The following is a 12878-nucleotide window of genomic DNA, read 5'->3' as shown; positions in this document are numbered from 1 at the left end:
GTTTGTTTCCAGCTCAACTGTGGAAATCAAAATCTGTCTTACAGACCCCATCTGGCAAGAAGGATGAATTAACTGGTTTCGTCTGCAGTTCCAAATTCCATCCAGTCACCCCAGCCCTAGCACCTTTGCTTGTCTCCATGAGATGTGTCTAGTCTAGAGGGTAGCATTTTTTTGTTGATCCCAATCATCATGTGAAAAGATTCTGGAGCTGTCTTATGTCTTCCTTCATTCTCTGTGAAAATGCAAGCGACTCATTTATAACGCAGCAACAGCAACCAGGCCTTCCTGGGCATGGCAGTGGGGAAGATGTGGCAGAAAGGACCAGGTGGCAGCCCTGTAGCTTAGGGACAGTCCCTCAGCACAGGCCGTAGAACAAGAAGGTCTGAATAAGAACAGGACAAAATGAGGCCACCTAATATGTCAGAGGAAGACAAATTTCTAGAAAAGTGAAGGCAACTCTCCTTCCATATACTTGGGGTAAAAAAAAAAAAAAAACAGAGAAGGGTGAGTGACTGGCTTCATCAGTCCAGCAAAAGATAGGGAAGGTGCATAAAATAAGATATTACTATGCTTCAAGTCAGTTGAATCATTTCATTATGCAAGTGGAAGGCTGCCAAGAATGTCTGTAGACAGTGGCCTTTACGTGTATCTATTTTAAATAATTAGCTTAGGTCTGAGGTATAATGACTAATCTCCATGAGTCTATGCCTGATGGTGATAAAGAGAAACAGTTATGACATACATGGAAGAACCGGAAACAATTACAATAAGTGAACTATGCACAAAAGCCTTTTGCTCTGCATCCTGGATTCGTGCTTTTGAGCAGCCTTTTTGCTGAAAGCCTCATGAAATAGTTTTGTTTAAGTGTTATGTTTAAAATTTCCCTCTTACCAGTTATTGAGAGAATAATAATGCCGAGCTCATCTAATAAGCAAATGTCTAGTTTGATAAGCTTTAACCAAGCCTTCACACCCTGGGATGGTTGTTAATGACATGGATCAGAATCCCTGAGGTGGCTGGAATGTGACCGGTTAGTAGCACAGAAAGCTCTGCTTGCCTATAGAGGCTGTGGATATTTTTAGGAAGGTCATGCATTATGGGATGGAAACTTTATTTGTTTATTTACTTACTTATTTGAGATGGAGTCTCACCCCATCGCCCAGGCTGGAGTGCAGTGACACGATCTTGGCTAATGGATTCAACCACTTCTCTGCCTCAGCCTCTCAAGTAGCTGGGATTTCAGGCACCCGCCACCACGCCTGGCTAATTTTTGTATTTTTAGTAGAGACAGGGTTTCACCATCTTGGCCAGGCTGGTTCTGAACTCCTGATCCACCCACTTTGGCCTCCCAAAGTGCTGGGATTACAGGTGTGAGCCACCACACCTGGCCTGGGATGAAAACTTTTATAAACAAATTGCTACATAAAAACGAATGTGCTGTTGCAGCACTTACAGAGGTCTCCTTTGCTTTGAAGCACCACTGTTTATAGGCTGCAGACTGTAGAGGAAAGTACTGGGAAATGGCACAGGTCACATGGGCCAGTACCATGTTTTAAGGTCAAAGCCGCTGTTATTTTTAACAGTGACGTATCTCATTATTAAAATCAATCACTTTTGCCATCTTTAAAATATTTTGGTTTTTAAAAAGACAAGGGCCTGTGGCTCCAACTATTTTGTTGGATGTACTAACATAAAGAAATTAGTTTTAATTGATGTTTCTAAATGATTCCTTTTGTAAAATGGTAGGAGAAAATGAACTGGGCCAGTTAAAATGGTATCTGGGCCTTTTTCCCCCTTAGCCAAATCCTTCTTTACAAAGTCAGCATCATTTATAGAGTTCCAGTCCTAAAACTGGGTGGCAGAGAAATAAGTGATGATTCAAGTTACCTTGCAAGAAGTGCAGAAGAGTGGGTGGGAGTGCTGGACAGGTCAGGACACCTCAGGTACTAAATAAACATTTTGTCCTACTGAGGCCTGACTAATGGTGATTCTCAGAGGGGTGGAGGAAGACCACTGTACAGCCACATCCATTCCCACACACTCTTTTGGGTGCCCCTGCCGGTCAGCCTGGCAGCTTCGAGCCAGTGGAAGAACTGTTCCCAATCACAGAAGGAGAGTTCCAGATGAGAGCACATGGGGAAGAGGGGCTCAGCCAATTCCCTGCACATTTCCAGGAGTCACAGTAAGACTGGTCTCTACTAACATGCATGCCAAGGATGGGGGGCTGGAGGGAAGTGGGGACATCTGCCAACAAAAGAGCAAAGAACATAACACACTCCATTTCCCATTTTAATACTGATCCTTTCCAGGAGATGAAAGAATAAGATGTGTTTGGAGAGAGAGAGAGAGAGAGAGAGAGAGAGAGAGAGAGAGTGAGTGTGTGTGTGTGTGTGTGTGAGACTGCGTATGTGTACATGTGTGTGAATAACGACTCCTAAACAAAGGTGTGGGAAGGACCTTCCTCTACCAAATGACTGGCTTAACACTCTGACTCATGGTAAGGCTTAGGAATAAGAAATAGAGGCTCGTGGCTGCAAGACTGAAATTCTGTCTGCATCTTTCCATACGCTCATTAAAGTGAGAAATGCAACTCTTCTTATTTCCATCTGGTAATCAAATGCCCAAGATATGCAGGGTCAGGCTATTGTGCTCAGACTAAAACTCTAAGCATTTTGCTGGAAGAACTTGGCGAGGTGTTAACCCTAAGAAAATGTGGAACAAACACTTCCTTATAACCACAAAATGTCTTAAGATCTACTCTAACATTTGCAAACACACATTAATTTACATACTAAAATAGTAAATGAAATTTCTTGTAAGTTCAAAAAAAGACCTTTCAAATCTTTTTCATCACAACAGAGTGGAAATCCATCTGTCTTCAGAGTTGTCGAACTTTTCTTTCTGTACTTTTTATGTTGACATCTAACTTGTCCACTTTGGTTGTCAGCCGGTCAAGAATGTCATCTTGCTCCTCAATTTCCGTCTGGATCCCCAGGGCTATGTCCTTCAAACGGCCCAGTCCCATGGACAGCTCATCTGTGGGGGAAGGAAATGACACGCAGGCCTGAGCAAATACAATCACGGCACCTGCAAATGCTTCCTGATGGTGTGGGTAAGGAGGAGAGACATGCCGAGGAATCTCTGTCGCCTGGTGGGACTGCACTTACTGCAGAGATGAGTCTTGACTTAACTGATTATATCAGGGTAAAGAGAAATGCCTTTTTCCCAGGTTTGTTGACTGTGTGTATTTGTGCACGCTGGGGTAGGGAGACATGCCCAGGGCTGCTTTCTGTCTTTTTACTAAGAACAGCAGCCAGGAAAGAGCCAGAGGGGAGGGAGAAGAGGTGGTGCTTTGTAAGCCTTCTTATTTGCAAGATTAAATATAAAACACTAAGCGAAAAAAGATCAGGATATACAAATGCCTAGCACTGGCACCACAAATCTGAGTGAAATGAGTTTTTTTAAAAAGGTAGTCTTCGGGCTGCATGCGGTAGCTCACACCTGTAATCCTCACACTTTGGGAGGCCCCAGTGGGTGGACTGCATGACATCGGGAGTTTGAGACCAGCCTGGCCAACAATGGTGAAACCCTGTCTTTATTAAAAAATACAAAAATTAGCTGCGTGTGGTAGTACATGCCTGTATTCCTAGCTACCCAGGAGGCTGAGGCAGGAGAATCACTTGAATCTGGGAGGAGAAAGTTGCAGTGAGCTGAAATCAACGCACTGCCCTCCAGCCTAGACAACAGAGCAAGAGTCCATCTCAAAAAATAAAATAAAAAGATAGGCCAGGTGCGGTGGCTCATGCCTGTAATTCCAGCACTTTGGGAGGCTGAGGCGGGCAGATCACTTGAGGTCAGGAGTTTGAGACCAGCCTGGCCAACATGGTGAAACCTCATCTCTACTAAAAATGCCAGTAATCCCAGCTACTTGGGAGGATAAGGCGTGAGAATTGCTTGAACCTGGGTGGTAGAGCCTTCAGTGAGCTGAGACTGGACCACTGCACTCCAGCCTGGGTGACAGAGTGAAACTCTGTCTCAAAAAGAAATAAAAAAATAAAAAGATAATCTTCGGCTGGGTGAGGTAGCTCACGCCTATAATCCCAGCACTTTGGGAGGCCGAGGCAGGTGAATCACGAGGTCAAGAGATCAAGACCATCCTGGTCAACAAGGTGAAACCCCGTCTCTACTAAACATACAAAAATTAGCTGGGCATGGTGGTGTGTGCCTGTAGTCCCAGCTACTCGGGAGGCTGAGGCAGGAGAATTGCTTGAACCCAGGAGGCGGAGGTTGCGGTGAGCCGAGATTGTGCCATTGCACTCCAGTCTGGGTGACAACAGCAAAACTCCATCTCAAAAAAAAAAAAGACAATCTTCAAGTCAGGCACAGTGGCTCATGCCTGTAATCCCAGTACTCTGGGAGGCCAAGGTGGGAGGATTGCTTGAGCCCAGGAGTTGGAGACCGGCCTAAAAAAAAAAAAAAAAAAAAAAAAAAAAAAAAAAAAAAAAATTTTAAAAAAAAAAAAAAAAAAAAAAAAAAAAGATAGTCTTCAGCTCATTGCTTCTGGAGCTTACTGAAACTCATGGCCTCCTGCTCCATGGAGTAGAGCCTGTGGTTGCCTCAGACCTCAGGAGGAAGCTCACTGGCAGCCAGGGCAGCAAAGGATAAGCAAACAGTGAGGCTAAGATAAAATGTGTGATAATGTAAAGCAACCAGGCAAGGGCACTGGAGTTGAGAGCCTGCCTGAGTTCTAGAAATAGCAGGGAGGGTGTGTTAAGACGGGAAGAGTGTGAGCAAAGGCAACACCCCGTGCCCCACCAGAGTGGCTGGCCTGGCCTGTGTCAGCCGGGCTGGAGGGCCAAGCTCCGAACCAGCCACCCGCCCTTCTGCCCTGGCCTACCTCCTGCTCTAGACTTCGTCCTGCCAGGACCTGCCCAGCTGCAAGTCCACAGTGCCAACTGTGCACCCTCAGACCCCTTGTGGCGGGCAGTACTTAGCACTTTGTCCTGTCTCCTGGAATTCAGAATCCTTCATTAGTGTCCCTTCTCCCACTTCCTGCCATCAGGCACCAACCACACCACCTGCTCTAACCACTCCCTTTCTCCTGGTGAAGGACAAAGGGCTTTCAAGCCTCTCTGGGTTTCTCTGGAGTAGTCAGATCTGGGCAGACACACCTTCTACCTCGGAGAAGTCTTTCGCTCTGGAGAACAGAGTCCAGGAAATAGAATGAGGAGGCAGCTGTCTGGGGCTTCCCAGAGAGTGAGCAGGAGCAAGGCTGCGTGCAGATACTCCACGTGCATCTTCATGGGTTTCAGTTTCACCTCCCTCTAGATATCTTTACGGCAGTGGGCAGAGGGAGAGGGGGGAATCTTATTATTTCTCCCCTTCACTTTGCCAGCTCCAAACAGGGGCTGGGAGACTGACAGGGTGACCCAGGTCACCATGGGGGAGATTTCTGTTCATGGAGCTGCGGTAAGAGGAGGCAGCAAGTCTGAGACACTACCTAGAACAAAGACACGGAACTTCCCACAAGCCAGTACCTACTTGAACTTCAAATAACTGACTTCTCCATTCAAAAAATAATCCACTGGCCGCGTCTGATGGCTCATGCCTACAGTCCCAGCACTTTGGGAGGCCAAGGCGGGCCTGAGGTCGGGATTTTGAGACCAGCCTGACCAACACGGAGAAACCCTGTCTCTACTAAAAATACAAAATGAGCTGGGCGTGGTGGCACATGCCTGTAATCCCAGCTACTCGGGAGGCTGAGGCAGGAAAATCGCTTGAACCCGGGAGGTGGAGGTTGCTGTGAGCTAGATTCCACCATTGCACTCCAGCCTGGGCAACAAGAGCAAAACTCCATCTCAAAAACAAAACAAAACACCAGGAACAACAAAACAAAAAACAAAACAATCACTAAGTGCTTGCCTGCTGGGCCCCAGGTACAAAGTAGTGACAAAATGGAAACACTCCTATGCTGCCTGGAATCTGCAGTCTGGTTGGGAAGACAGCAGGCAAACCAGCAGATACACAATCACAAATGACCAGGACAGCCCCCTAGAAACACGAGGGCCCCAAGAGATGGGGAGAGGAGGCCACACTAATGCAAGACTGACAGGAGAAGGAGCCAGCCTGCAGAGAGTTGGAGGAGGCCACTCCAGGCAGATACGGGTCACGAGGCAGAAAGAACTCATATCAGAAATCTCACACGAGCTTGCAGGTGATGAAGGCAGAAGGTACCAGGGCAGGCAGAGAGAGCCTGGACTGCACTGTGAGTGTGTGTGGGTTCCATGAGAGAGTTCTGGAAGAATATACCCCCTCACTCCTTTTTTTTTTTTTTTTCTTTGAGACGAAGTTTCACTCTTGTTGTCCAGGCCAGAGTGCAATGGTGCAATCTCGGCTCACTGCAACCTCCACCTCTCAGGCTCAAGCGATTCTCCTGCCTCAGCCTCTCGAGTAGCTGGGATTACAGGCACCTGCCACCACACCCAGCTAATGTCTGTCTTTTTAGTAGAGATGGGGTTTCACATGTTGGTCAGGCTGATCTTGAACTCCTGACCTCACCTGCCTTGGCCTCCCAAAGTGCTGGGATTACAAGCGTGAGCCACCGTGCCCAGCCCCCTGCACCCCATTCTGTTTTGAAACATCATGCTGAAGGTCATGTCGCCAAAGTGCCAATTGCAACACTAGTGCTAACTCTTACCATGCCAGGCACTTTCTGGCTCGGGTAACTGTCCCATTGTTCTCAGAGGCAGCCCGTTTCACAGAGGAGGAAAACAGGGCTCTGAGTGGCCAATGGGAAAAATGGAGTGAGCGGTCACGTCCAGGCTACACTCGATGGCCTCTCAGGGACTCCTGGGTCCCTGGGTGCTGTCATGAAAGTGAGAGGTAGGGACGGCTAAGTTGGGCTGGAAGTAGGAAATAGTGAGAAGTGGACAGATTCCAGAGACAGTGAAGTGGCAAAATGGATCTGGCTTAGTGTGGGATGTGATGTGTGGTGAAGGAGCTAAAGCTGTAGGCTCCTGATGCAGGGGCTGTGCTTGGTGTGAGCTGCCTAAAGGACAGTGGCTTACAGAAGCGGGTACAGTGCTCAGTCTTACCTAGGTTGCTGTCGATCTTCTGGTGATAGGCTCGAAGGTGTGGGTTCTTCGGGTAAGCATCAGTACTCACAGCAGAACCAGCCCCTCTGGGTATAGGGTCTAAGTTTAGAAGTAAACATCATGAGAACAGTTACTTGACATTTCTTCAAATGCTGTTTCATATACCCCAAACAATTTCATCTGAAAAATGGGTGGAAGGAATGAGGGGGTTGGTTCTGAGGCCATCCAGAGGGATGGAGGAGCATGGGGCAGGCTCATGGGCCAGGAGAGACACTTCCACGGGGCAAGGGAGGGTCCTGCTCTCCCTCAGTCCTTGGGAGATTGAAGACCCTCGACCTAAGGGTCACCTACTCAGACGCTGGTGCACAAGCTCAGGAAAAAGTCACACAAGTGACGATATACCAGTGGAACTGCAATAACACAAAACTACATAGGCTGTGGACAAGGTCTAAAAATACTAATTGTTAGGTTATAGAAATGGAAGTATGGGTAATTTTGTTTTTATCTAAAATTTATTTCTACGCTATCTTTTCACTTGAAACAAGCAAAAAGAAATGTTAATGCACATTTTCCCCAAGAAATCTTCCTTGAACTTCAGTTTCTTCTTTTCTAAAATTATCTTTCTCAGCTTGGATGAACTTTAGTTTCTAAATGCACACAGAAAAGCCCTGTCATTCCAGTTATCTCTTAGGGAAATGTCACTTTCTAGACTTTGCATATTTTCTCCAGCATCAACCAACTGAAACCATTCTGCAAACTGTGTCAATTTTTTTTTTCAGTCTTTCAAGTTAATATATACCACACAAATGAAAACTCTCTTTAATTCCTTAAAATTGTGTCTTGGGTGAAGTGTCCTGTGCCACTTCTCCAGGGTATGATGAGGCGGGTTTTCCCAGCCCTTGCCTTTCAATTTACACTCACTTCCTCCACTTGCATTTCCAGACTGAACTGTGCTGATGATGTCAGTCTCTCCTGCTCCCAGCTCTTCCTCCATCTGGTCTCTCCTCAGCTGCATCAACCACAACCATAGTAGGTTCCAGAGTTTCCAAGGTGTGTTGTCTTCTTGAAGGCAGCACAGTAACCCTTTGGTTTCCAGCACCAATTTCAATGTACCTGGCTTTTGGGGGGCCTTTGGAGGAGGCCCCAGGAGTCTTAAATTCCTTTTCAGATAAGGAATGTTTCTGGGCTTATCACTTGATACAAGTGGGATGATTCGATCAACCCTCACTGTCTTGCACACCTTGTCCATGTGGCTGCTGCTCCTCTTGCCTGGGCTGAAGGCTGTATTAGTCCCCCACTGATGTTGTGACAAATGACCACAAACTTGTCTTTCGGTTCTGGGGGATGGAAGTCCAACATGGGTCTCACTGGGCTGAGTCAGGGTGTCCTCAGGGTTGCACTCCTTCTGGGGCTCTTGGGAAGAATCTAATTCCTTACCTTTTGCAGTTTCTAGAGTTCACCTGTGTACCTTGGCAAGTGGCCCCTGTCTCCATCTTTAAGACCAGCAGCATCTTCAGATCGCTGACTCTGCCACTCTCTCTTCTGTTTCCCTTTTCACTTAAAAGGGACCTTTGTGATGACAATGGACCCAACTGGACAACATAGGATAATCTCCCCATCTTATTGATTAGCAGTTATAACTCCATCTGCAACTGTAATTCCCCCTTTGCCATATAACCTAACACACTCACGGGATCGGGGATTAGGAAGTGGACAACTTTTGGGGGGACCATTATTCTATCTACCAAAGGGGTTTTTACTGCTGGAACAGCTGGAACAACTCAGAGCAACACAAGGCAGGAACCGATGATGGGCAGGCTCATTTTCTTTTCTTTTTTTTGAGATGGAGTTTCACTCTTGTTGCCTAGGCTGGAGTCCAATGGTGCAATTTCGGCTCACTGCAACCTCCGCCTCCCAGGTACAAGTGATTCTCCTGTCTCAGCCTCCCGGGTGGCTTGGATTACAGGCATGCGCCATCATGCCCACTTAATTTTTTTGTATTTAGTAGAGATGGGATTTTACCATGTTAGTCAGGCTAGTTGTGAACTCCTGACCTCAGGTGACCCATCTGCCTTGGCCTCCCAAAGTGCTGGGATTACAGGCATGTGCTACCTTGCACAGCTGGGCTGGCTCATTTTTAATCAAATGCAAGTCCCCACTTTCTTATTCTCCCCTCTATGGAGGGAGAGAAAGAGGGAGGTACCCCACCATAATGTACACCCCCAGGTCCCCGAGAGCATGCTGGGTCCCTAAGGCCCCTTCGGCTAGCATGGGTGATGCCAGCAGCTGGGGCCCCAGCCCACCTCCCCAGAGAGGTTGCCACTGCCTCCCAAGGACCAATGCCAAACCTAGAGGTCTCCCTCAAGAATTCAAAAGTGGGTGTGCACACAGATCTCCACTCACCTGTATCATCCAGCTTTCTAAGATTTGGGTGACTGGCCTGGTACTTTGCCTCCTGTTCTTTACTTGTACTTATGGCTTCTTTCAATCTTTGGATAAAAGTTCACAAAGAAGGTAAACATTTTAAAAAGGAAAAACCCCTATGACAGTGTTATCAATCTTTTCACATAATGCCTGTGTGCTAAAAATCAAATGGTTCCTCTGTGCAAAACTCCTTCTGACCAAAGTAGGGATTTCAACAGCTTCCCCCAGGAGTACAGTTGGCTGTGCAAGAAGCTTACGAATATCCCTGCCTTAGATAACACCTGCGTCAGAAGTGTGGCAGCTAAGGCACGTGTGGTGGCTCATGTCTGTAATCCCAGCCTTTTGGGAAACTGAGGTGGGAGAATTGCCTGAGCCCTTGAGTGTGAGACCTGGGTAACACAGTGAGACCTTGCAGCATCGAGTAGCACTGAGTTAGGTGGCCCCACTCTCTCAGAGAAACCAGGATTCCTAGGACCAGGCAGATGAAAAGCACATGAAACAACCAAACAGGTACTTTAGACCACAGTCAGCAAACAGTGAATGACCTGCCGACCACATCTGGCCCACCTCTTGTTTTTGGATTATTTCCCAGTTCTTTTTTTTTTCTCCTTTTTTGAGATGGAGTCTTGCTTTGTTGCCCAGGCTGGAGTGCAGTGGCATGATCTTGGCTCACTGCAACCTCTGCCTCTTGTTCAAGTGAAACTGCCTTAGCCTCCCAAATAGCTGGGATTACAGGTACATACCACCATGTCCTGCTAATTTCTGTATTTTTAGTAGAGACAGGGTTTCACCATCGTGGCCAGGCTGGTCTTGAACTCCTGATCTCAAGTGATCCACCCACCTTGGCCTCTCAAAGTGTTGGGAATTACAGGCATGAGCCACGGCGCCCAGCCTCAAGTTATTTTTATTGTGGTAAAATACACATAACAAAATTTCACCTGTTTTTATATGACCATGAGCAAAGAAGGGCCTTACAGGTGACTATCTGAACCGCAGACGATGAACTTTGAACCTCAGGGGTTTCATTCTTCTCATTAGTGCACTTATATTACCAAAACACTGTACTCAACTATTACTGTTTTTGTTGTTGTTTGAGATAGGGTCTCAGTCACCAAGTCTTGAGTACAGCAGCACAAACACTGAAGTCTCTAACTCCTAGGCTCAAGTGATCCTCCCATCTCAGCCTCCCAGGTAGCTGAGACCAAGCACTCACCACCCTGCCTGGTGAATTTTTTTTTTTTTTTTTTTAAACAGAGTCACGCTCTGTCACCTAGGCTGGAGTGCAGCGGTGTGATCTTGGCTTACTGCAGCCTCCACTTCCCAAGTTCAAGCGTTTCTCCTTCCTCAGCCTCCCAGGTAGCTGGGATTACAGGTGCCCACCACCATGCCCAGCTAATTTTTGTATTTTTAGTAGAGACGAGGTTTCACCATGTTGGCCAGACTGGTCTCAAACTCCTGACCTCAGGTGATCCGCCCACCTCAGCCTCCCAAAGTGCTGTGATTACAGGTGTGAGGTCACCGCACCTGGGCAATTTAAAAAAAAAAAAATTTTTTTTTGAGACAGAGTCTTGCTCTGTCACCCAGGGTGGAGTGCAGTGGCATGATCTCGACTTACTATAACCTCCATCTCCTGGGTTCAAGCTATTCTTCTGCTTCAGCCTCCTGAGTAGCTGGGATTACAGATGCACAGCACCATGCCCAGCAAATGTTTTGTATTTTTAGTAGAGATGGCGTTTCACCATATTGGTCAAGCTGATCTCGAACTCCTGACCTCAAGTGAGCCACCTGCCTTGGCCTTCCAGAGTGCTGGGATTACGGGTGTGAGCCACTGTGCCGGGTCTAATTTTTTAAAACTTTTTGTAGAAATGAGGCTTACCAGTTTGGCCAGGGTGGTCTTAAACTTCTTGAAATGAAGTGATCCTCCTGCCTCAGCCTCAAAAAGTGCTGGGATTACAGACATGAGCCACTGTGTCCAGCCTATTACTGTTTTTATATTTTGAATTTGTCACTAAAAAGTTGTGAAAATATGTTTTTTTCTCATCACATAAGTCCCTATAAAATATCTTTGATTTTGCTCCATGGCCTAGTTTCCTAACACTGGCTATAGAAAGGGACACCTCTGGCAACTCAAAGTCATTTAGACTGTGTCTGATGCCCTAATTTTTCTATTTTTAGTAGAGATGGGGTTTCACCATGTTGGCCAGGATGGTTTCGATCTCATCCTGCTGAGCCCTCCGAGGTGTGGCAGGTGCCTCCAGCTAGGAGCTGTGCCTCTCCAACAGCCTGCTCTTCTCCATCTCAACAGCAGCCTGACCACTTCACCAGCCAAGCTGGGAACCATGGTTACCTGCAATTTTAGCCTTCCCCCTGCACAGTGCTACTCCCAGCGATCCCGGCAAAACAAACGGCCTCTTTTTTTTTTTTTTTCCTCTAAAGATGGAGTTTCGTTCTTGTTGCCCAGGCTGGAGTGCAATGGCATGATCTCAGCTGACTTCAACCTCCACCTCCCAGGTTCAAGCGATTCTCCTGCCTCAGCCTCCTGAGTAGCTGGGATTACAGGCTTGTGCCACCACACCCAGCTAATTTTGTATTTTTAGTAGAGATGGGGTTTCTCCATGTTGGTCAGGTTGGTCTTGAACTTTTGACCTCAGGTGATCTGCCTGCCTCAGCCTCCCAACGTCCTATGATTACAGGCGTGGTGACGCCCAGCAACAAATGCCCTCTTGATATCCCACCCTCCAGGTATCCCAGAAACCCAGTTTCTCCTTCTGCCTTTTTTTTTTGAGACAGAGTCTCACTCTGTCGTCAGGCTGGAGTGCAGTGGCGTGATCTCAGCTCACCACAACCTCCACCTCTCGAGTTCAAGTGACTCTCCTGCCCCAGCCTCACGAGTAGCTGGGAATACAGGCCCATGCCACTACGCCCAGCTAATTTTTGTATTTTTAGTAGAGATGGGGTTTCACCCCAGGAGGCGGAGGTTGCGATGAGCCGAGATTGTGCCAATGCACTCCAGTCTGGGTAACAAGGGCGAAACTCCGTCTCAAAAAAAAAAAAAAAAAAAAGAGAGATGGGGTTTCACCACGTTGGCCAGGATGGTTTCCATCTCTTGACCTCGTGATCCGCCCGCCCTGGACTCTCAAAGTGCTGGGATTACAGGCGTGAGCCACTGCGCCCGGCCAAGAAAGCCAATTTCTAGGGACAGTGAGAGAAGGGATAAGAAAGTAGAGAAGGTTAGCCGGGTAATGTCTGTAATGCCAGCACTTTGGGAGGCTGAGGCAGGCGGATTATCTGAGGTCAGGAGTTTGAGACCAGCCTGACCAACATGGTGAAGGCCTGTCTCTACTAAAAATACAAAATTAG

General features: G+C 47.2%; 1 protein-coding gene across 1 annotated transcript in view; it reads right to left on the bottom strand.

Moving 5' to 3' along the window:
* Positions 1–2743: 2743 nt before the first annotated feature.
* SNAP29 (synaptosome associated protein 29) overlaps positions 2744–12878 on the bottom strand; it is a 27411-nt gene continuing 17276 nt past the window's right edge. Inside the window, exons 3-5 of the mRNA XM_017518630.2 lie at positions 9498–9583; positions 7095–7193; positions 2744–3036 (exon numbers count right to left, since the gene is read on the bottom strand). Coding sequence (XP_017374119.1) covers positions 2879–3036; positions 7095–7193; positions 9498–9583 — 343 coding nt within the window. The 3' untranslated portion in view covers positions 2744–2878. The remainder of the gene's footprint in view (positions 3037–7094; positions 7194–9497; positions 9584–12878) is intronic.

Source organism: Cebus imitator, unplaced genomic scaffold (genome assembly GCF_001604975.1).
Source record: "Cebus imitator isolate Cc_AM_T3 unplaced genomic scaffold, Cebus_imitator-1.0 Scaffold690, whole genome shotgun sequence".
NCBI lineage: Eukaryota > Metazoa > Chordata > Mammalia > Primates > Cebidae > Cebus > Cebus imitator.
This window is presented reverse-complemented; position numbering and strand designations above follow the sequence as displayed.